This window comes from Phanerochaete carnosa (genome assembly GCF_000300595.1).
Source record: "Phanerochaete carnosa HHB-10118-sp unplaced genomic scaffold PHACAscaffold_6, whole genome shotgun sequence".
Taxonomy (NCBI): domain Eukaryota; kingdom Fungi; phylum Basidiomycota; class Agaricomycetes; order Polyporales; family Phanerochaetaceae; genus Phanerochaete; species Phanerochaete carnosa.
The window spans coordinates 977575-996920 of record NW_006767633.1 but is presented as its reverse complement, the minus strand read 5'-3'; the positions used below and the strand labels follow the sequence as shown (position 1 = coordinate 996920).

General features: G+C 55.2%; 8 protein-coding genes across 8 annotated transcripts; 4 read left to right on the top strand and 4 right to left on the bottom strand.

Annotated features, from left to right (window-relative positions):
* Positions 1-1696: 1696 nt before the first annotated feature.
* On the bottom strand, positions 1697-3016 carry PHACADRAFT_257790 (uncharacterized protein). The gene is made up of 4 exons (XM_007396793.1): positions 2906-3016; positions 2731-2858; positions 2517-2674; positions 1697-2457 (listed from the first exon to the last, which is right to left on the bottom strand). The coding sequence occupies exons 1-4, from the start codon at positions 2939-2941 to the stop codon at positions 1958-1960; spliced, it is 822 nt and encodes a 273-aa protein (XP_007396855.1). The 5' UTR covers positions 2942-3016; the 3' UTR covers positions 1697-1957.
* Positions 3017-4368: 1352 nt separating this feature from the next.
* On the bottom strand, positions 4369-5468 carry PHACADRAFT_209970 (uncharacterized protein). The gene is made up of 4 exons (XM_007396792.1): positions 5216-5468; positions 4882-5162; positions 4718-4825; positions 4369-4653 (listed from the first exon to the last, which is right to left on the bottom strand). Exons 1-4 carry the CDS (start codon positions 5406-5408, stop codon positions 4537-4539), a joined length of 699 nt encoding a protein of 232 aa, XP_007396854.1. The 5' UTR covers positions 5409-5468; the 3' UTR covers positions 4369-4536.
* A 115-nt stretch (positions 5469-5583) lies between these two features.
* On the bottom strand, positions 5584-7277 carry PHACADRAFT_122940 (uncharacterized protein). The gene is made up of 4 exons (XM_007396791.1): positions 7095-7277; positions 6896-7054; positions 6758-6845; positions 5584-6705 (listed from the first exon to the last, which is right to left on the bottom strand). The coding sequence occupies exons 1-4, from the start codon at positions 7193-7195 to the stop codon at positions 5737-5739; spliced, it is 1317 nt and encodes a 438-aa protein (XP_007396853.1). The 5' UTR covers positions 7196-7277; the 3' UTR covers positions 5584-5736.
* Positions 7278-7811: 534 nt separating this feature from the next.
* PHACADRAFT_257784 (uncharacterized protein) lies at positions 7812-10472 on the top strand. The gene has a single exon (XM_007396790.1). The coding sequence runs from the start codon at positions 7928-7930 to the stop codon at positions 9728-9730; it is 1803 nt and encodes a 600-aa protein (XP_007396852.1). The 5' UTR covers positions 7812-7927; the 3' UTR covers positions 9731-10472.
* A 274-nt stretch (positions 10473-10746) lies between these two features.
* Positions 10747-11813, top strand: PHACADRAFT_162521 (uncharacterized protein; the record flags this gene model as incomplete). Its single annotated transcript, XM_007396789.1, has 5 exons — positions 10747-10802; positions 10859-10988; positions 11083-11098; positions 11223-11568; positions 11627-11813. 5 exons carry the CDS (start codon positions 10747-10749, stop codon positions 11811-11813), a joined length of 735 nt encoding a protein of 244 aa, XP_007396851.1.
* Positions 11814-13088: 1275 nt separating this feature from the next.
* Positions 13089-15380, top strand: PHACADRAFT_257781 (uncharacterized protein). Its single transcript, XM_007396788.1, has 6 exons — positions 13089-13412; positions 13467-13683; positions 13737-13868; positions 13921-14471; positions 14531-15139; positions 15207-15380. Exons 1-4 carry the CDS (start codon positions 13122-13124, stop codon positions 14136-14138), a joined length of 858 nt encoding a protein of 285 aa, XP_007396850.1. The 5' UTR covers positions 13089-13121; the 3' UTR covers positions 14139-14471; positions 14531-15139; positions 15207-15380.
* Positions 15381-15576: 196 nt separating this feature from the next.
* On the bottom strand, positions 15577-17166 carry PHACADRAFT_145815 (uncharacterized protein). Its single transcript, XM_007396787.1, has 6 exons — positions 16780-17166; positions 16636-16732; positions 16489-16584; positions 16347-16439; positions 16187-16296; positions 15577-16136 (listed from the first exon to the last, which is right to left on the bottom strand). Exons 1-6 carry the CDS (start codon positions 17111-17113, stop codon positions 15778-15780), a joined length of 1089 nt encoding a protein of 362 aa, XP_007396849.1. The 5' UTR covers positions 17114-17166; the 3' UTR covers positions 15577-15777.
* A 35-nt stretch (positions 17167-17201) lies between these two features.
* PHACADRAFT_185111 (uncharacterized protein) lies at positions 17202-19176 on the top strand. Its single transcript, XM_007396786.1, has 7 exons — positions 17202-17487; positions 17542-17657; positions 17717-17946; positions 18011-18116; positions 18166-18344; positions 18403-18751; positions 18802-19176. Exons 1-7 carry the CDS (start codon positions 17326-17328, stop codon positions 19013-19015), a joined length of 1356 nt encoding a protein of 451 aa, XP_007396848.1. The 5' UTR covers positions 17202-17325; the 3' UTR covers positions 19016-19176.
* The last annotated feature ends 170 nt before the right edge of the window (positions 19177-19346 follow it).

The window sequence follows — 19346 nt, the reverse complement described above, 5'->3', positions numbered from 1 at the left end:
GCATCACAGTACGGGCCGCCCTGGTGCAGTATAGGCCCTCACTTGTACTAGGAGACAGTTCGGAAGGCGGTAGATGCGAGGTGGCAGGGGCAACTAGAGAAGCGAGGAACAGGTTACTAGAGGGAACTTGCCCATAGGCCTTCAATGTACCTCTGTGCTCCTCTGGCCTCACACGGGTGTATCCCGCTTCGTACCATGCGGAAAAGCTTTCAACTAAGAATCGGATTGCGAGATATACCAAATCCGGCTGATAGTGATTACAGCAGAGCCAAAAGTGTAATCAGACAAAAATCGAACGGATTTTGGACAGGAGCGCTCAGATTCTGCTGCAATCGGAATCTGGGTCACACGATTATCAAAATCCCGCAGATAGTGCCCAGGATGCTGTCCGCGGGGGCCCTGTGTAATGGGAGTCTATCGGCAAATCGTCTCTAGGAGATCTCTTGCCATGCGCAAATCTGAACGGGGGGCAAAAACGCCGTTAAGCCGACGCACGCTGCCTCTTGCGCATGTGCTCACTCAGGGATTCGACAACAGCGGTCGATCGTACGCTGGCGTCCCTGTCAAACACAGTGGAAGGTTTGACGATTTCAATGATGTTCCCTGCTTGGAAAACATTCGATATAGGAGCTTCCGGCGAGCTTGAGGCTATTCTCCAGGAAAGTGTTAGAGATCGGATCTTTAGCAAGAATTAGTGTCGGTAGTAGTACCTACCCGAAACAGTTGCAGTCTACACCGTGCACAGACACATTCGTGCTCTGCCGTTGTTTGCGCCAGCTAACCTCGTACCCAGAATACCGCCGGCAAAGCACGGGCAGCTCCCGGTGCAGAATTGACGGTCGTCAACGCTCAACTCACCGTGGGAAAGCGACTCGGCTTCGCGGATCATTTTTAATATTACCGCATGCTTCGCCCGGTGCCTTGCACGCGTCTCGCTCCTCCGGCTGAGGCTGGCCCGCTCATCCAAACGCAATTTGGCTAGATCGTGGCCGAACGGCGCTCCAAACATTATTGGCCCCATTCCTCGGGCCCCCCTACCGGGCTAGCCTAATATCCACACAGAGGACCAGCAAAAATAAAGTATCGTTGCTAGAGGTCGCTGGGCTGAATACTGCCGGGACCATACCTTTTACAGCTGAGTAGTGGGACACTGGGCGCGGTGTCGAGCGAGCTGGTGTCTTTTCGAGCCACAGGTAACAGTGTAGACCATATGCTGTGGCTACTGATGTCACTGACTTGGATATACATCCGGATGTATCAAGATTGGAAAATCATGGCATGTTCCAACCCACCCAGCACGATGGCCATGTATACAATGGCGCGTACAGCATTTTCTACCCTTCAAAGAATCCCTCAAAGCGATTTGATAGCTCGATGGCTCGGGCTCGAGCCCAGTCCATGCGCAACTCGACTCGGAACGCTCTCCACTCTGCGCCCTGCAGCAGGTCACCTAAGCATTACCTTGTATGTTGCGTTCTTGGTTATGCTGCTTCTGCAGATTGTTCTCTTTCAAGTTAATTTTTAACTCCATTCGTTTCCCATTCCAACCAGACTCTTTGCGCTGAGAGGAAGAAAGAAAACAGAGAACAAGCCGCAAGCATGCTCGGCGGGAACCCTCTGAACTCGCGACACCCAAATAGGAGCTATTTTTAGCCAGTTGCTGCCTGCTGGCTTGTGTACCCAACCGACAGGCGATGAGAGTGCAAACCTAATCGACAACTATGATTGCAAATGAAGCTTCGAGGCTAATATACAGATACCGAACAATAGCTAAGTACTGATGGAGCAATGAGGAAAGCATGTGTGTGATTCATTCCGTGTGTCCGTGCCAATTTCATAACAAGCATCCGTCATGAACGTGACATCCGCACGTCGAGCTTCTTGAGATGGGTACAGCCGCGAAGACCTCTCGCATGGCTACCATAGACCCGACACTGCGGAACCTTCCTGGTGCACCTTAGTTGCCGCCGACGAGAGGAGCGCGCTCCTCGTCAAGGGAGATTTGTCCTCCACCGCGAGAGATCTTGATACCGAGAGCAATGACAGCCTTGCCAACGAAAAGGGTAGCGAGGATGGCGAAAGCGAGAGCGCTCCAGTGGACGAACATGTCGTGCGTCTGGTGAACGAAGGTAGCCCAGAGGTACCAAGCAATGGCAATGCCGGCTGGAAGGTCGCCCTCCGGAGAGGTGAAGGCGTAGGTGGCAGCGGTGGACTCAAGGAAGAGGAACGCAAGGAAGACGAAAACCTTGGTCCAAATACCGGCGTGGTAGTAGTGTAGGTCAGTGCCGAAGGCAGTGAAGGCGGAGAGCACGACAAGGACAGTGGTCCAACCGTGGTAGAGGGAGAAGGGAAGGTGGACGAAGAGCTCATCAGAGACGCTAGCGGGCTCGTGATACTTCTTGACGATGTAGTAGATGTGTGTCACAGTCGAAGAGACGAGGAGCGCGAAGATGAAGGCTGTATAGAATAGTAGGTGAGATGTGACGGTGACAGCCATGACGCAAATGATGACGTACCAATGATATAATGAGAAGTCGACCACAAGTTTACGTAGACGATGTTGAGAACGGCGAGTAGAGGGAAGCGCCATGAGATGCCGTCGACGACGGTGCGGTGACCGTTTTCAGTGAATTGGTAGATGATGGTGCCGAGGAGTAAGAGGTGGATGAGGGACCTATTCAATGGTGGTAAGCAACTTGTACACGATGGAAGCATGTGCTTTAGGCTCACCAGATGAGGAATGCCCATGGTGCGGGAGTAATATAAGTGTCCTTGCCGGTGTAGTAGATGTCATTTGGGCCGGCAACGGTATAAACGTTGGAGCCCAGGAACAAGAAGTAAACTAAGACATTTGCAAGCTACATACCTGTCAGCGACGAACGTCGAGGTTGAGCAATACACATACCTTGAGTAGGATGTTATCTGTCCAGCTGTATGCCATGATGGCGACGGATTTGCGCAAAGAGATTCGTTAGGACAGAAAAGGGGCTCTCGACTCCTGGGACGAAGGGGGAGGAGGGAAAGGTGCAATCAGGTGGGACCGCAGTCTGCCCTTATGAACCGACTGAACGGACGCGTGACGTCACATCGATCGCGTGACGCGCCATCCAGCTCCGCTCCATGAACATTCCTACTGCCGGTCGGACACTCGCACATCGTCCGCGTATCAGCGTCCTCGCCGTCTACAACTGCTCCCAAAATCCTCAAGCATGACGTCGACAGTACTCTCCTTGCAGTCTACGTTGTTTACGGGAGTTTCGACAGTGCCGAGGTATCCGCAGTTGCGGCTCCTGCCACGCAATCTCTGCGGTCAGTGGTGCACGGTCCGCACGGAGCATGCGTATCGCGTCATGCAGCAAGCTCGTGCTGCGTCTCACAGCCTCCTCCTTAGTAACCCGAACCGAAAAAGCTGCTCGCAAAAAATAACCATGTTCTATCTGCATCAGTCTCACACCAGCACGTGTACCCGCAACTGGCTAGGTACACTTCTAGGCCTTCGAGAAACGTCTGGAAACGTGCCTAAATTCCAAACAGCTGCAGAGCCAAAATGAAGTCGTCCACTTCTCTTGGAGGGCTCTTCATAAGAACCTGCGAGGAGCTGTGCGCCCTGCGAATCGTTGGAATGAAAGCCCGCACGGTAGCCAGGGCGGGAGGTGCTAGATACAGCTAAAGTTGGCGGCACGCTGTGACCGCAGCGGGTCTAGACTCTGGAATGAGATAAACGTCGCGCTCGAAATGAAATCGGGCGAAGCTGTAGACCAGCAGGCTGCAGCGGGCTGTGAGAGGAAGGGTGCGGAAATAGGTTGCATAGTGGCAGCAAGCGAGACCGCTGGGCGGGCGAGCAAACAGGCTGGCCTCGTTTGCTTGTCGGAACCTATCACCGAGAAGTGCTACTAGGTCGAGCATTTTTCATTGATGTAGCAACTCTCACGAGTTGGCTGGGAGAGGGGAAATGAATGAAGTGAAGTTCGTGATACACAAATGCCTGCCCTTTTCAAGCCAGACACGCTGAAGGCAGCAGTATGCCCTTTCTACTCCGCGAGCACCAAACGACCCTAACAAAATCTAGCGTGGCATTGCATTGCAATCTTATCAACACTATGACGTGAGAGAGTGACGTCTCCGGATTATCTTTTCGGAGATGGAGCAACCTAGACATCGCTTTAACATTGCTTGGATAGTGCCCCACCGAGCTGGGCGACATCTGCCCATTCGGTTGGTGCATCAGGAATGTTTGACGAGCGGACACTAGTGTATTTCAAACGGACACAGCCCGTGCATGAACTGACGCAAATGTAGCTCTACGTAACTGTTCTCCAAGCACTGGTGGCAGTCTCATGACGAATCTGGGGCATCCATGTTCCGAAGGGCCAAGCATTGATCGAATATTGATCATCCGCACCATCTACCAGGTAGATTCTACTTACAGATAGCGAGTATACATGATATCTGTATGCATTTGGTACCTACGACGAGGTCAACCAGTCGTTGTGTCCTGTTCCGTCGCCGAGTTCTACGCTGCTGGGTTCGAATTGCCTACCACCAGTCGAAGCCATTTCGTTTCGGACGAAGAGGTAGTGACATCACGGCCGTGTCAATCACCGTCATAGATCTGGTAGCCGCGAGGGGGCCGTCCACGGGGACAATCCCGGGCTGTACGTCAGTATGGCCAGGTCAGCTACTTAACATCGCCTTCAGCGGCTGTCAAAGCGAGTACATCGTCGTTTCTCGAGTGTGTTTTGATCGCGGGTCGTCTTGTCTCGAGGGACGAACTGAGTGCCTGCGTCCGGGTCGAATATGTCTGTGCGACAAACGCTGCCACGGCCTACAGTACAAGATTATCACACCCACCTGCTCTGTAATATTCAACAGGCTACTCACTACAACGACTGCACCCATCATCAATCGGTCTTTCCACCGCTCGTCCATCCCGACGTTCAACTCCGCGCGCCGCCGTTGCCTCGCCTTCCACATCGCTGTGCTGAGGTCGTGGAAGTCCGCTCGGGGACGTTCGGGCTCCCCAGGCTCCAAATCCAGGGGTCTCTTCCCGCGGAGAGCATCATACGCGGCGGTAATGGCCTGGAAGCGGGCTTGGGCTGTCGTCGGAGATAACGGTCGGCTCACGGGTGAATCGGGGTGGTATATGCGTACAAGCTCATAGTCTGCATATCTGCTGCTCAACATGTAAGCTCAGATATCTTTGCGAGCGACGCACATCTCGCTTTGACCTCAGCCTTTGTCGAGCTCCTCGGAAGATGAAAGATTTGGTGTGGTGTCGGGTTTAGGTTCGTAGGGTACGGGTAGGGGTTCGCACTGGTCGATGCCAGTCGCTGCGAAGTTTGTGATCTGGAACTAAAGAGTGCAGCTCGCTGTCGCCGAGCGCATTGCAACCAGAGTCGTGAGCTCATCGTCAGGAGGGGGCGGTGGTCTATGCCAGATTCAAAGCGCAAAAGCGCAGGGCCGGGTCGGCCACTCGGCCACTCGGTATGCAGGATGCCGACATGCCGGCTTTGATGGAGATGAAGCCTATTCTGGCGCCTCTCCAGGATGAATGGCCCTTCGCTTTGCAAACGGGCCTCACACATGAAGGTATACGCTTTGATGTAGCATTTTTTAGTCAACCTATCCAGCATAATAATTGTGGGCCACGGGACAAACTATCGAGCTAAAGCGATTAAAAGCGGCTCGAATAGCCACGACAGAACCTGGCCCCGGGCCCGCTGGAGGGCAAACAACTTAGAAGTACAGCCCAATCCATCCCTGAGTGGATTCCGCATGGATCAGGTCTCCGCCATCCTTATTGCCGACCCAAGGCAGCTCCGTAGAAGTGCGGTTGTTGTTGAGCGTCATACCCCTGGTAAAGTACGACTTGGCCTGCATGTCCACGCGGCCGTTGAATTCAGCGTCCTTGTACGTGAGGTACAGATCGCCAGTGCGCGAGCTCAGGTGCTTGCTCTGGATCTGGCGGTGCGGCACGCCCGCGTCGCTCTCGTAGAAGACGTCTGCGCGGCCGTTGCCGGTCTTGGTGTTCAGCACCGCAGACTCAGATTCAGCAGCGGCTAGAGGATGGACGTGCACGTTCATTACGGCATCGCCTCGGCTTGTGGTAAGTGAGGCCTGTTCAACGATGCTGATGTCCCCGACGAGCCAGCCTTTGACGGTCTCCAGAGCCAAACTCTTTGCGTGGAAGTTGGTGTTGGGGAGCAACATGTGCTTGTCTGAGTCTTCTGTGGACTGCAGGCGAATGTTCAGGCTGTCGAGTGTGACGTGCGCATCTTTGTCGAACTGTAGTTGGGTGATACTGGAGGCCATAACAGTGAGGTCCTTAAGGTTGGGCGGGATACGCAGAACCATGTCGTAGCGCATGCAAGACGAGCCTACAGCAGGCGTCTGGAGGAGGAGATGGCTCTGGGCAAGACCACTTTGAACATCCTCAGATGTCGGGTATTGCATAGAGACGGAGTCCAGGAGAGCGCTGTTGTCGGTGCGCAGCATCATCTCGAGTTGGATGTCTTGGGAATCTGCCGTGCCTTCTGCGAGCAGCAGTGTACCGAAAGCGCCACCCTGGATGTCCACAGTGTGCTCAGCCTCCGCGCCAATAGGAATGGAGTAAATAGTCTGTTCAGGATTGTAGATGTGTCTCGCATCGGCGCAGCCGAGCGAGGTGCTGTAAGCGGGCATTCCCTCCAGGCCAGTCGGGGAGGGCTATCCGTGCTGCAGTCAGCAGCGTGGAGCAAAGCACCAGCGAATAACTTACTGTGATAAGCCAGATTGCAAGCTCGATGGCCTGCCAGCCAAGGAACAACAAGCAAACGATGCCAAAGGCCTTCCAGAAAAGACCGCACCTGGAGCTCCACGTAAGGCGCCAATATTACAAATACAACGAAAGACGTACTGGAAACCGCAGCAGACACAGCAGTTTCTAGCGTGCTTGCGCTTTGGTCTAGTGGCTGGAATTTCGGTATCGATATCAAGGCTAGGTAGTTGCCTGCCAGACTCTGGGTCGATGGGGCTGTGCAAGGCGACAGGACCATGGCCGAGGCCTTCTGCTTCGCTCGGAACCTGCTGGTCAAGGATAATTCAGCGGAGCACACGACTGACAACCATCCCAGCGGTCCTTGAGCTTCAAAGCGGCCATGACGGCGGCGACCATGCCCCAGAATGTAACATTCCGCTCCACAAAGTTGCGAGCCATTGTAAACGACCAGAGATGAAAGATGAAAGAACGACTGTTGGTGAGTTAAACGTAGAGGGAAGATGAAGGAAAGAGATGAGTAATGTGGCCATGAGATTGTACAGGTCTTTATATATGTATACTTCGTTTTTGATTGACACCCGGTACCGGTGGGCGTCGGAAAAATGCGACATCAACTCACGCGTGCCTAGGCGGGGAACGCAACGCCGAACGCGACCTCTTCTTGGTGAATTGACTCATAGCGAGTCAGTTACAATGACACATTTACTCACGAGCTCCTGTGTGATATCGTTGTCCGACACGCGTAGAACAAGGATACGCGAAAGCACGTGATGTTGCCAGCGCACAGGTAACGGCACTTCCGACCAACAAATGCCACGCACATTTCTTCTTCTCAAGAGTACGCAATTTGTATCATCTTCAAGACTCTTCCGCTTTCGAACGGCGAAGCGGGAAGATGATATTGCTGAAAGCTGAAGGTTGCGTCGCGACGACGACGCACTCGACGCGTCTGCATAAGACGCCCATTTAAAGAACGTGTCACGTGACATGCTAGTAGAGTTCGCCCCAAAAGCTTGCTGTTGTCTGCGTGGGATCACGAAGCTTGCTGCAGGATGCCGCACAGCGACGATGAGCACGACTGCGCTGCATGCATTAAACGTTTGAACACAGCCTACACCACCGCGAGCACGTATACAAGTCCGAATCGAAACTCAACCGAGGTCAACCACCATGTCAGCCGCGAACAGTGAAAACAACGACCACGAACAAATGGCACTCTGTCTGAAACTACCCTTCCCTAAGCCCGAATACTCGCCGACAAACCAAGTCTGCGCACTAGTCCCGCAACACATGGCGCCAGCCGCTCGTAACCGCAATAACAAGTCGAAGTCGAAGCACCATACCACCGAACAGCATGCATCCGCGGGCGAAATGTCCAGCTTCGCAAACGAAGTCTCATCCTTCGACAAGAGACCTGGGGCAATTTGGAGATTTGATACCTCTGTGAAGCATTTCAGGTCGCTGGAACGCAGGGGTGCCGGCCCCGCGGCGGAGAGCATCGACCACGCACCTCCGCCGTACACAGCACCACCCGAGCTACACGCCGGCACCGTCCCCGCAGGATCCCAGCCCACACTCGCCACATCGGGAGAGTCTGCTGTTCCCATCCCAGGCTTCGGCGCCGCTTCGACGCCGACGCAGGGCACGAACGTGGGCCTGGTCGCAGGCCTGTTGGTGGGCGGGGCGGCGCTGCTCGGCGTCCTTGCCGCAATATCCATGGTATACCGGAGACGCAGAGCGAAGAACATCCGCGCATTCGCCTCGGATACTGCCGCATGGAAGGCGCACGTTTCCGCGCCGACGCTCAATACGCTGTCCATATCGAACAGCTTCAGCAATTTCGTGCTTGTCAATACGACTGCCTCGGACGACGAGTCCCCGAGACCGCAGAGCCCGGAGGTGAAGGGGTTCTTCACCGATCAAGAGTTCAAGGAAGTGCCTCAGAAGGCCGCCAAGTCCTTTGATCCCCGTCGATTCTCGTCGCCCTCTGCTCTGGGTGCGACCTTTATGCGTGCTTTTGGAAATCTTATGGCGCCAGGAATGACGGCCTCGGCCTCTGCGCCGACGAGCCCGTCCCTGGACACCCGCGATCGCTCCTTGCATGTCCAGCGCCAGAAAGCGGCCGAGCTCGCCCAGATAGTGCGCATGAAGTTCGTCAAGGAGGAGCTGCCGGCCGTGGCACATTCGTGCACCGAGCTCGCCAGCTCTGCCAGGCGTCCCGCGATCACCGCCGGCCTCGGGATCGTCCATCAAGAGAGCGAAGTGGACATCGCGAGCACGCTTCTGTGTGCACTCGACAGATATTCTGTCTCCTTTGACTCCGGGTCGCCCGTCGTCCCCATCACGAACCTTTTCCAGGTCGACAAGGATGGCAAGGTCGTCCGCCGGTCTGCTGCGCCCTCGCCCGTCTCGCCCGCCTCCGACGCCTCGCCCCAGACACCACAGCGCATCGATCCTTCTGACAACGGCTCGATCGCGACCGAGGACGAGGATATGGACGACGTGAACGACGCAGTCATCGTCCGCCTCGGACAAGCCAGGAGCATGGAGATCAAGCCAGAGCGTGGGATGCTCGTCTCGCTGCAAACGAACAGCTCGATCGCTACCGCGCCGACTGCGTCGCTTTCCACGTCCGTCCTTGCCTCCGCTACCCCTGCCGCGTCCACCGCAGCAGCGGCAGAACGTCCGAAATCGACCAGCGCGATACCAGTGCCGCCGACGCTGAGCGCAATCGCCACGTCGCCGACGTCGCTCTCGGCCGACATCGAGGACACGCTGGAAGAGCGGGTGTTCGCCTACAGGCCGAACGGGCCGTGGTCCAAAGCGAACTACAAGCTGACCACGCCCGGCCAGGTGCGGGCGCTGACGGAGGCGTTGTCGATCGCGAAAGCGCACACGCCGCTCCAGCAGCCGCAGGCTTGGCCTTGGCCTGCGCATCGGTCAGCTGCGCTGGAGGAGCTAGGGGACGACTAGACGCATGAGCGCGTGGCGTGGAGGTCAGCACATATAGAATCGCTTGCCTAGGAAGCTGGATAGACACACTGGATCGACCTGTGCAACACTGGGAATCTTCGGGCTGTATTTGCACATGCGTATAGGCCAGACAAACACGAGTTGCATTATCGCGGACCGTCTGGTGCGCGTGCGGAGTGCGTCGAGTCCCATGATCCCGGAGATGGTACAGATATTGCGATGGCGGGTCGTTGTGGCGCACATCATTTCGAATCCGTGTAAACAAATGCGGGACACGATAGCGGACCCGGGCATGCCAGTCAGGCGTTGGGGAAGGCGTGGCTGATAGCGACCGGCATGACGTTGCGTTTCCGGTCGGACACCTGGTAGTATCTGCCGCTCTCAGCTTCAGACAGTCTGCCAGCGGTCGAAAAGCAGTGCCGTAAATAGTTCATCTCGGAGACAGAGCTGTCCTGCACTCAGCCAGCGTGAGACAAGGGACCGCAGCAGACGTGGGAGTGCATGGAGCATCCAGTCGGAGTCGGTGGCCTAGACACGAAACAAGGTTTCCTTGGGACGACCTCATGTAACACACGAGTCGAAGCGGTCAATCCAGGAGCAGCAACCTTCGGGAGAGTCTGAGCGCCGAGCACCAGAAAGAAAATCTAGCAAGCAGTACTGCCGCAAGAGCAGGGGCCAGCTTTCGAGTCGCTTCAGAAAGTAAGCACTGTCCTCTCCGAGAGTTCTCCGATGGTCGAAAAGACACGGTGGTGGTCAAACTTGGACCTGCTCCGACGGGCGCTCGGGGCGGGCATGCGGCACAGCCACGTGGGGTAGTCTCCGGGGTCTCGACGGCCGCCGATATGTAAAACCCCGGACCCCTATCCACTCCTAACTTGTCTTTCCACTTCATCTCTCCACGTCGCGAAAACGTCCGCAGACTACCCGCACCCATTTCTAGTACACTTGTAAGTTTTTGATGATGCGTTTCCGCCAGGTAGCCTCTGACGCCACTCGCAGGACCAAGTTGGCACCACATGTCGAATTTTACCATGATAAATCAATCCAAACCGTCGTCTAGTATTCGCCCCACGTTCGTACCCAACTTTCTCGAGAAAAAACCATGCAGCTCACGTTTGAACTCTGCAGCAACGGTCGTCAGACCGTTGGAGATGGGGCTTTCTCTACCGACATGATCCCTAGCGTGCTTGCTGTCTGCCGCATTCAAGGCGGCGACTCGATGTACTACTATTCCACCGCGTTCTCTGGCGGGCCTGGGGTGAGTGCTCACTTCGACACCCTCTTGCGCTTGTATCCCTGACTCTAGACAGTGGCGCTTTTGACATCCCTTCGGCAAAATGCCCTCCCGACAGAGGGTCGTTAGACTGGGTGACAGACAGTCTGGCGTCGTCTTTCCTTTCCACTCCCCCCGACTTCCCCTCCAACCGCACCAACACGCTACCATCATTCGGTTCAGAAAGCTTTAAAGATTCCAACACCACTCCGAGCTCAGCTCCTACTGCGTCGTTCCCGTTCCCCACGCCCCCGCGGGACATCCTTGCCAAGCAGAATGTCCCTTGGCCGGATGCGTGCACGCCACCACTCACTCCTGATGACACGGATGAGGACGACGACAGTGTCGGCGCGATCAGCAGCAAACAGCGCAACGGCGCTCTCGAACTCCTTAGTACGCTCTTCCCGCGGAACGCCCTCGGTGCCATTCCCCACGCGAAGAGCGTAGAGATATCCGCGCCGAACCTCGGCGCAGCCTTCGAAGGTGTCGTTCTCGACCTTCCAGGTAAGACGAAGACGCTCTACGTTGACGGCAAGAACGCTGCCCACGTCAACCTTCGTGAGAGGTGAGTCCCAGGCCGTCTCCTTGCTCCCGGGCTTCGGCGGCTGATTCAGCTCCGGTAGTATTGTCGCTCTGCTTGACCTCGCAGACGAGCGACTGGAATGCTCTGCTCTAGTCCTCGCCCTGGAAAAGTCCTGCCCGCACCTCGGCGAGCTCCTTCACTCGCTCATGTATGTCGGTGGCACCGTCGTCACCACTCCTCCCTTCCCCGTGGATCCGGCTTATATACTCGTTGGATTGGAGATCTAGTGGTATAGCGCTGGAGGTGTTTGGAATCTGACAGAAGTCTCTATGCTTGTCGAACGTATTTAGTGTCCCCTTCGCGGTTTCTTCTATCCGTCTTACTCTACTTGATTATCTTGACCACGGAGGGGCAACCTATGCCTCTTGTTTTCTCCGTACATATCAGACAGCAATACACACCTATGCTGCTGTACTCCTGGCAGAGCCTCCTGAGATCCGGATACACGTCGTCGACGTTGGTACGATGAGGAAAGCGGTGTCGACATTGATTCCCGATGTTCTCGATTACTACAAGCCTGCGTGGTTCACCACACAATGACAGCAAGCATGAGGTGTTGCTACCCGGACATGCGTCGAAAAGATAACTTCCACTAAGTTAGGGAAGTGAGCAAACGCTCGCTCACTACACACCCTTGCATATTACTTGTACTGTCCGCAAGCTACTACTAGGGATGATAGACAAAGAGAGCTGGGCAGTAAAATCTCATTCACGGGCTCAGTCAAGTGACATCACTGTGTACATACGAATAGTCTGTAGCAGGCCGAAAAACTGCTCCGCATACAATATACACCGTATTGAAATTTATCCTCCCTGGAAGAGGAAAATTGCAGCTGGGTGGGTGGTAAGCTCGCCTTTGCTCAATAGGTATGTTTGCAGGGGTGTTTGAGGGGTTTTTCTTTGGTGCGTTGGAAGGGACTACGAGCACCAGTGCTCAGCCTCAGGCTGGATGTTCCGCTGTCCCACCATCTTAGACACGGTACCTGCCGATACTTGGAGTCTGCGACATCGACATCAAGGCCTGACCAAAGCGCAGACGGAGGACATAGATTGACAAAAGGCGGCGGGACTGGCCGCATCCCATGCGGCTTACCGAGCCATCTTTCCGGGCTTAAGCTTTCAAGTCGTACTGAGATCTGGGGGATCAGAATTCCCCGCCGCCACGAAGGTTCGCCGCAGAGATCGTCGTATGTGGCTGTATATGTGGCGGCAAACCACCTGAGGATGTTTCGTACCAGTGAGACTTCCAAGCAGAAGTGCCTTCGAGGTTGCTCGCGATCATGTCACTATCACTGGAACACAATTTTCCTCCCTTCCTCGAGGCGACGTAGTCTGTGAGGATAGCTTGGGACCGATGCCAGGCGTTCATTCGACCTGCTTTTCGGGTCGGCTGTGCCACGAGGCTGTCGGCCGCGCAGCTGCAGCCTAAATAGCTCCACTACGACCTCATTCTACTGGTTAAACCCCACCAAGCAGCGTTTACTCATACTTCCCTCTTCCCTCGCCTACGGTCCTCAGGGACTCTCTGAACAATCATGAGTTTCCTCGACGCCATTCTTCGTGGCCTCACATGGCTCTGCTGTGGGCCGAAGGCACCTGAAGTGCTGCCGGACGGCGCGTCACAGGATCTGTATGTCCCGCCTACAGTGTCGCACAGGCACTCGCAGCGGCACCGCCCCGAGCCAAGCACCCCACCGTCGTACCGGTCGCGCAACGATGCGCCGTTCGTGACGCAGCCTCAGCACGAGCGGCCGGCCGAGCACCGACCCGAGCACCGATCCGACCATGGCACGCACCACGCACACAGCCCGAGTCCGGGGCGCATCGTGAGTACCGCATGTGCGTTGTCCATGCGACGTCTGACCGGAGGATGATTGCAGGACCCGAACCAGGTGAACCAGTCCAACCCGCACTACACCGCACTTCGCGCGCGTGCGAACGAGGAGGGCGACGCGATGGCCCAGGCATTTGAGGGGGGCCACCAGGCGTACGAGCGTGGGGACGGCGCGCTCGCCAAGGAGCTCTCGAACAAGGGCAAGCGGCACCAGGCCGAGATGGACAGGCTCAACAAGGAGGCGGCGGAGTGGATCTTCATCAGTGAGCATGGCGAGCTGGACTCGGCGTGTGGCGGCGCTGACATGCCCTGTCAGAGAACAACGAGGATAGCAAGCCCGGCGAGGTCGACTTGCATGGGCTATACGTGAAGGAAGCGATAACATATACGGATCGAGCTATTCAGCAGGCAAGGGCCCGAGGTGACTCCGAGGTCCATCTCATCGTCGGTGCGTCTCGCTATCCCATGTATATCATACTATCGATTGATCCCTTGCTTAGGCAAAGGTCTGCACTCGAAGAACGGTGCCGCAAAGATCAAGCCTGCCATTGAAGATCTCATGCAGAAGCATCAGCTCGTCGCCGAACTCGATCCACAGAATACTGGCGTGCTCATTGTCAGCCTGGACGGCCGTGACAGAGACACGGGGAATATTGTGAAGCCTGACGACATCGCGAGAGGCATCCAGAGACAGGATGGGGGTTGTGTTATCATGTAAAGGCTTCCGGACTGTCTGCTTCACGTTCTTCGACTCAGGGATACCAGCATGCATCATCATATTACTGTGCCAGACTTAGTACCATACGCGCATTACTGTCGTTCATATGAATAGTTGGTCAAGAAGCGTGTTATGAAGTTATAAATTATGAACGCAAAGTTATGAAGGAAGGAATAAGAATACGGTCCGATGGGTAGAATGCTACAATTGTCCCTGAGTTCATGGTATAGTCGTTACATGTAACAAAAACATGACAGTTCGAGAGTCCTGCACGATAGAGATGGGAAGCGGCGAGTACCCATGTCACTCAAACGGATTGGTACGACCAGCCTGACATCAAGAATCAGTGAGCAAGATAGCATATACAGCGCGGGAAAAGCCCGACGCACCTGACTGTCCCCACTCTCTTTGCAGCCGCACAGCCAGTCAGTCCACCACCGTTTCTCCGGCACCGCCTCCTCCTCCTCGACGTGCTGCAATCTTGGGGGTGGTATCGGCTCTGGCGGGCGGTTCGCATGCGGCGTCTCTGTGCGCGGCGGAGGTGACCGCGGGGCGGGCAGGTCGAGTGGTTTCGGCGGACTCTGCGCACGCGCAGAATCGTTGCGTCCGAGCGACGGCTTCTTCGCTGCAGGCGCCGCACTCGGCTCCTCTGCCAGCGTATTCGCCGAGTCCGACTCTTGCATGATCGCCGAGCCTTGCGGGTTGTTCAACGAAAGCGTCGAGGCGGCGGGCGTGGCAAACGGGTTGTCGGGCTCTGGAGTCGGAGGAGCGGACAAGCGAGTGTCCAGCTCGTCTAGTGCGACCTCTTCCTCTGAATCCCGTAGCTTGTGGTGTGTGCCGGGACCCCTGGGCGGGCCCTGCTGCGACCGCCGCCTGCCGGGCCAGAGTAGGCTCGCTTTGCGGGTGACATCGCCCACGAGCGAAGAGGAGGCGGTGGATATCTGCGAGTCTCGCGCGGCTTTGCGACGTTGGCGTTCTGCTTGTTCCCACTGCCTCAGGTTCTGCAGAGCAGGCAGTTCACACAAAATTAAAAAATAGGTCAAAGAGCAAAGTGGATGCGCTACGCACCTCTGCAACCCTCCGCGACTCTTCCTCGTCATCAATGTTTGGCGGGTATTTCTTCTCTCCGCTGTCCTCCTCGTCTGAGGAGGATTCGTCTTCGTTGCTGAAAGGGTTGTCTGCCCTCTGCTTGCCCTTAGAACCGCTGAGTTTCGGCGCGACCTCATCATGGTAGACGCCGGCTCGACTTATATCCTCCTCTTCTGCGGGCCCAGAGTGCTGATTGGAGGTAAGGCTCATGACCGGCTGCGCTATCCTGGCGGCAGAGAGACCTGAAGCCTGATATCGTCTAGTAGAGGATGGAGTTGTAGTGTTGGTCGTTGTACGTCAAGGCTAAACTGGGAATCGAGACTACAGCCGCCGCATTAAGCGCGCACCCCCGACGTGTTTGCATGAAGACTCCTAAATTCCTCGAGAGAAAATTGCCCAACAAAGCGATATGTATTCCAAAGCGACAGCGAAAGTATTATAGAAGGGTAATAAACGATTGTCCTAGTCCGAGAGGGTAACGCGTAAGTGGGTAGGTAAAAACGACACGACGGTGCGCAGTCCATGAGAACCTGGTTTTCGATTCTATCCTTCAAAACTTGTTCGAGTCCTTCCGATCCACACGCTGAATCATGATGCTGTCTTGGCTGCCGTCGTCAGAACCGTCATCCGAAAGCTGGTGCCGCAGGGCGCTCGACTTGCTCGTCGGGTTCAACATTGGTATTTGAGAGTCTTCGGACTGTGCACCATCGCGGCTGTAAAGCGTGCTCCGCGGACTGTGAGGCCCCCCACCGGATAGCGACATAATCGAGTGGCGGGCAGTCTCTTGCATCTGCAGGATGTTCTGGCGGAAGGCGTTCTGCTCGCGCCAGTACTGGAGACGCTTCTCGCGCTCTGCATTGCGGTGTCCTCGGTGGAGCCAGTACATGCCGGCGAGGGTTGCAAGCATGCCTGAAGAGGCGTTAGCGCGGATCAACACGAGCGTGCTCACAGCCACTGACCGCCCAAGATGCAAACGCCAACAATAATATACACCCAGAAGGGTACGTGGTGGGGCAAGTTGGCCGACCTGCCGCAGACACCTTTGGCAAGACAGTTGTATGTCGAACACCTAGGAGTTCCCATGAGCAGAAGTGAAGATACCAACGATGTGGAACGTACTCTTTGTCGGCATCACAGGAGTCGCCCTTGTTCTTCGTCTTCATGCAAACCAAGTGCTGAGCATCACAGTACAACCCAGGCGAACAGTTGTCCCTGAGAGAGCGTGAGTTGTTTTCGGAACGAGACACGATCAAGTACATACCTCGACACAATATCGATAGATTCGTTGTTGGCGGAATACACAGTGTAGGCAGTGTTCTCTACCACACATGTGTTCCCGAGAGTGGCGTTAGCCCACCTGAGCGCATTATTAGTAACAGCCGCTGGAGACTATAGATAGCTTTCTAACATGCAGATGTTGTTCAAGCACACCGAGCCATTCACGTTTAGCCCATAGCCGGTCGTGTCTGCCAGCTGCTGAAAGTTCGGCGGGCCCTGGCACTCGTCTTGGAGAGAATTAGCTTTCAGCACCAAGGCGTACTAGTTGACGTACCATCTCGGTCAAACTGGCAGGGGCTTCCTACCGCCAGCAGCGGCAAACACTGATCCTCCTCATCAGGACAGAACATTCCGGTAGGGCATCTCGGAGGAGGATCTAAGCTCGTGGGGTAGCCAAGGGGATACTCGTCTGATCTGCAGCCCTTGTGGTCGCAAAGGCCGGACGAGTTGCAGAAAGTGATCGAATCACAGTCTGCCTGAAACTCATAGGTCCCGGCCGCGAGCTTCTGGTTACCGACGCTGCATGCGCCACCGTAGTTGACGCTGCCCGCGTTGACAGACGGTCCCCATGAAAACAAAAGGAGCGTGAGGGGGAGCAAACCAATCATTGCCCGCAGGAGGAGGATGTAGGGTCGTTGGTAGAGGGCGTGACCGCTAAGGCGGGTCACTACGGACAAAAGTTCGTGACATGGTGTGACACGTACGTAACATGCGGACGGCGCGCTCGGCGGCGCCGAGCGCATGCTTTTAGCGACTTTACCTAGCTTCCAGCTACTCTGCACGGCGAGTCGTGCAATCTAGCTCTCGCTTCACCCCCGATATGCCCCCAAGACGGACGAATGATGACTACATGGGCGGACAGTCTGATTCGGACGTGTCCATGCTCGACGAGGACGAGCTGACCTCTCGTGTAAAGGCTAAAGGTAAGGGCAAGGCAACAGAAGGCCGCAAAGGCGACAAGGGGAAGAGCAAGGTTAAAGAGGTATGTGCTGAAAGTTATTTAACTGCTTAGAGCCGCTTACATGAGTTCTTTAAGCAACCCTACGCTTGGGAGGCATCCTATACGCGGACATGGGAGACCGTACAAGAGGATGAGGCAGGCAGCTTGCACACTGCAGTGCGAGATCTCATTGCCAAGGGGAGACGAAGAAGGTACGACTATGCTCGTGCTTCACGCGTCGATTCTTTATTTATCCGATTGCCACCTCCAGACTGCTAGCTCCCGCGGAAGCTGTTCGCAGAACTATCATACGACATCTCATCCTGGTCTTGGATCTATCTTCGTCTATGATGGACCGAGACATGCGTCCGACACGCTTCGATCTCATGCTTCAGTATGCTCGTGAATTCATCGCCGAGTGGTTTGACCAGAACCCCCTCGGTCAAATAGGGATTGTCGGTATGCGGGGCGGCATCGGCGAACGGATAGGTGAAATGTCTGGTACGTTTATCTATACTTCGCTGTTGAATTGTATGTATCTACTATTTTAAAACAAAACGCGTAGGGAACCCTCAGGACGTCCTGAGGTCGATTGCCGAACGGCACAAACTGGAGCCTGTAGGTGAACCTAGTCTACAAAATGCCATTGAGATGGCTCGGAGTAGTATGAGGCAAAGCAATCGTCTACCCTACCTGAACATGACTAACTTGCCGTTATAGCCACCTACCGACCAATTCTTCTCGAGAAATAACCATCATCTTCGGGTCTCTAACGACTTGTGATCCGGGGAATATCCATGACACCTTGGATGAATGTGTCAAGGATAAAATACGAATATCTTTGGTTGCTCTTGCCGCAGAAATGAAAATTTGCCGTGAGCTTTGCGTCAAAACTGGTGGTACGTCGCTCGTCAGCCTAGTTCGCCGACTGAGCTCGTCTTGATCTTGCCAGGGTAGGTCAGTTCGGCGTCGCCCTAAACGAAGGACACTTCAAGGACCTTCTCTTTGAATTGATCCCTCCACCTGCCCAGCGCGCCCTTACACGCGCAAACGGCCCTGGGGCCGCGAACCCGGCTGCTGACCTGATAATGATGGGGTTCCCAACCCGATTACCGGTTACGTCCCAACCGAGTCTCTGCGTATGCCACGGCGAACTCAAAAGCGAGGGCTTCCTCTGTCCCAGGTGTCTGGCTAAAGTCTGCGACGTGCCGACGGATTGCGACATATGCGGCCTTATGATCGTCAGCTCACCCCATCTAGCGCGAAGCTACCACCATCTCTTCCCTGTCAAGCCGTATACTCCCATGTGAGTTCCCGTCCTATCCCGGCTTTATCGTCGCGCTAACTCTTCGACAGTACGAATCTTGATGATGCTACAAGTCTAAGCGCAACCTGCTACGGCTGCTCAGTTCCATTCCAAGAGAAAGTACTGCAGCCGAATGTCCCCCTTGTCGATGGTATCAGCCCCTTAGGTCGATATCGCTGTCCAGAATGCGAGCACGACTTCTGTACAGAGTGTGATGTCTTTATCCATGATGTCCTTCACTGCTGTCCGGGGTGCGGCAAGTAACAATTGTAGAATTTCATTTTTTGGCCTAATGTACTATCTGTCCCATGTTATACCTGTGTAGACGTTACTTAGGACGATATATCGCGTTTACACACTTGTTTACAATCCATGTTTGGATTCACTGCTCAATCGCACACTTCGACACCCAGCTTTCACGCAGAATTTTCGAATCAAACAAGGCGCATTCATTGCATAGCGTGATACAAACAAGTCAGCAATGTCCTTAACTCTCCGGCCCAACCCAAACCCGGCTGTGAACTAGCTGTCGTAGGGCAAACATTGGTGCGAATATGCTCATACGATAGCCCGAGCATTGATTAGGCGCTAATGA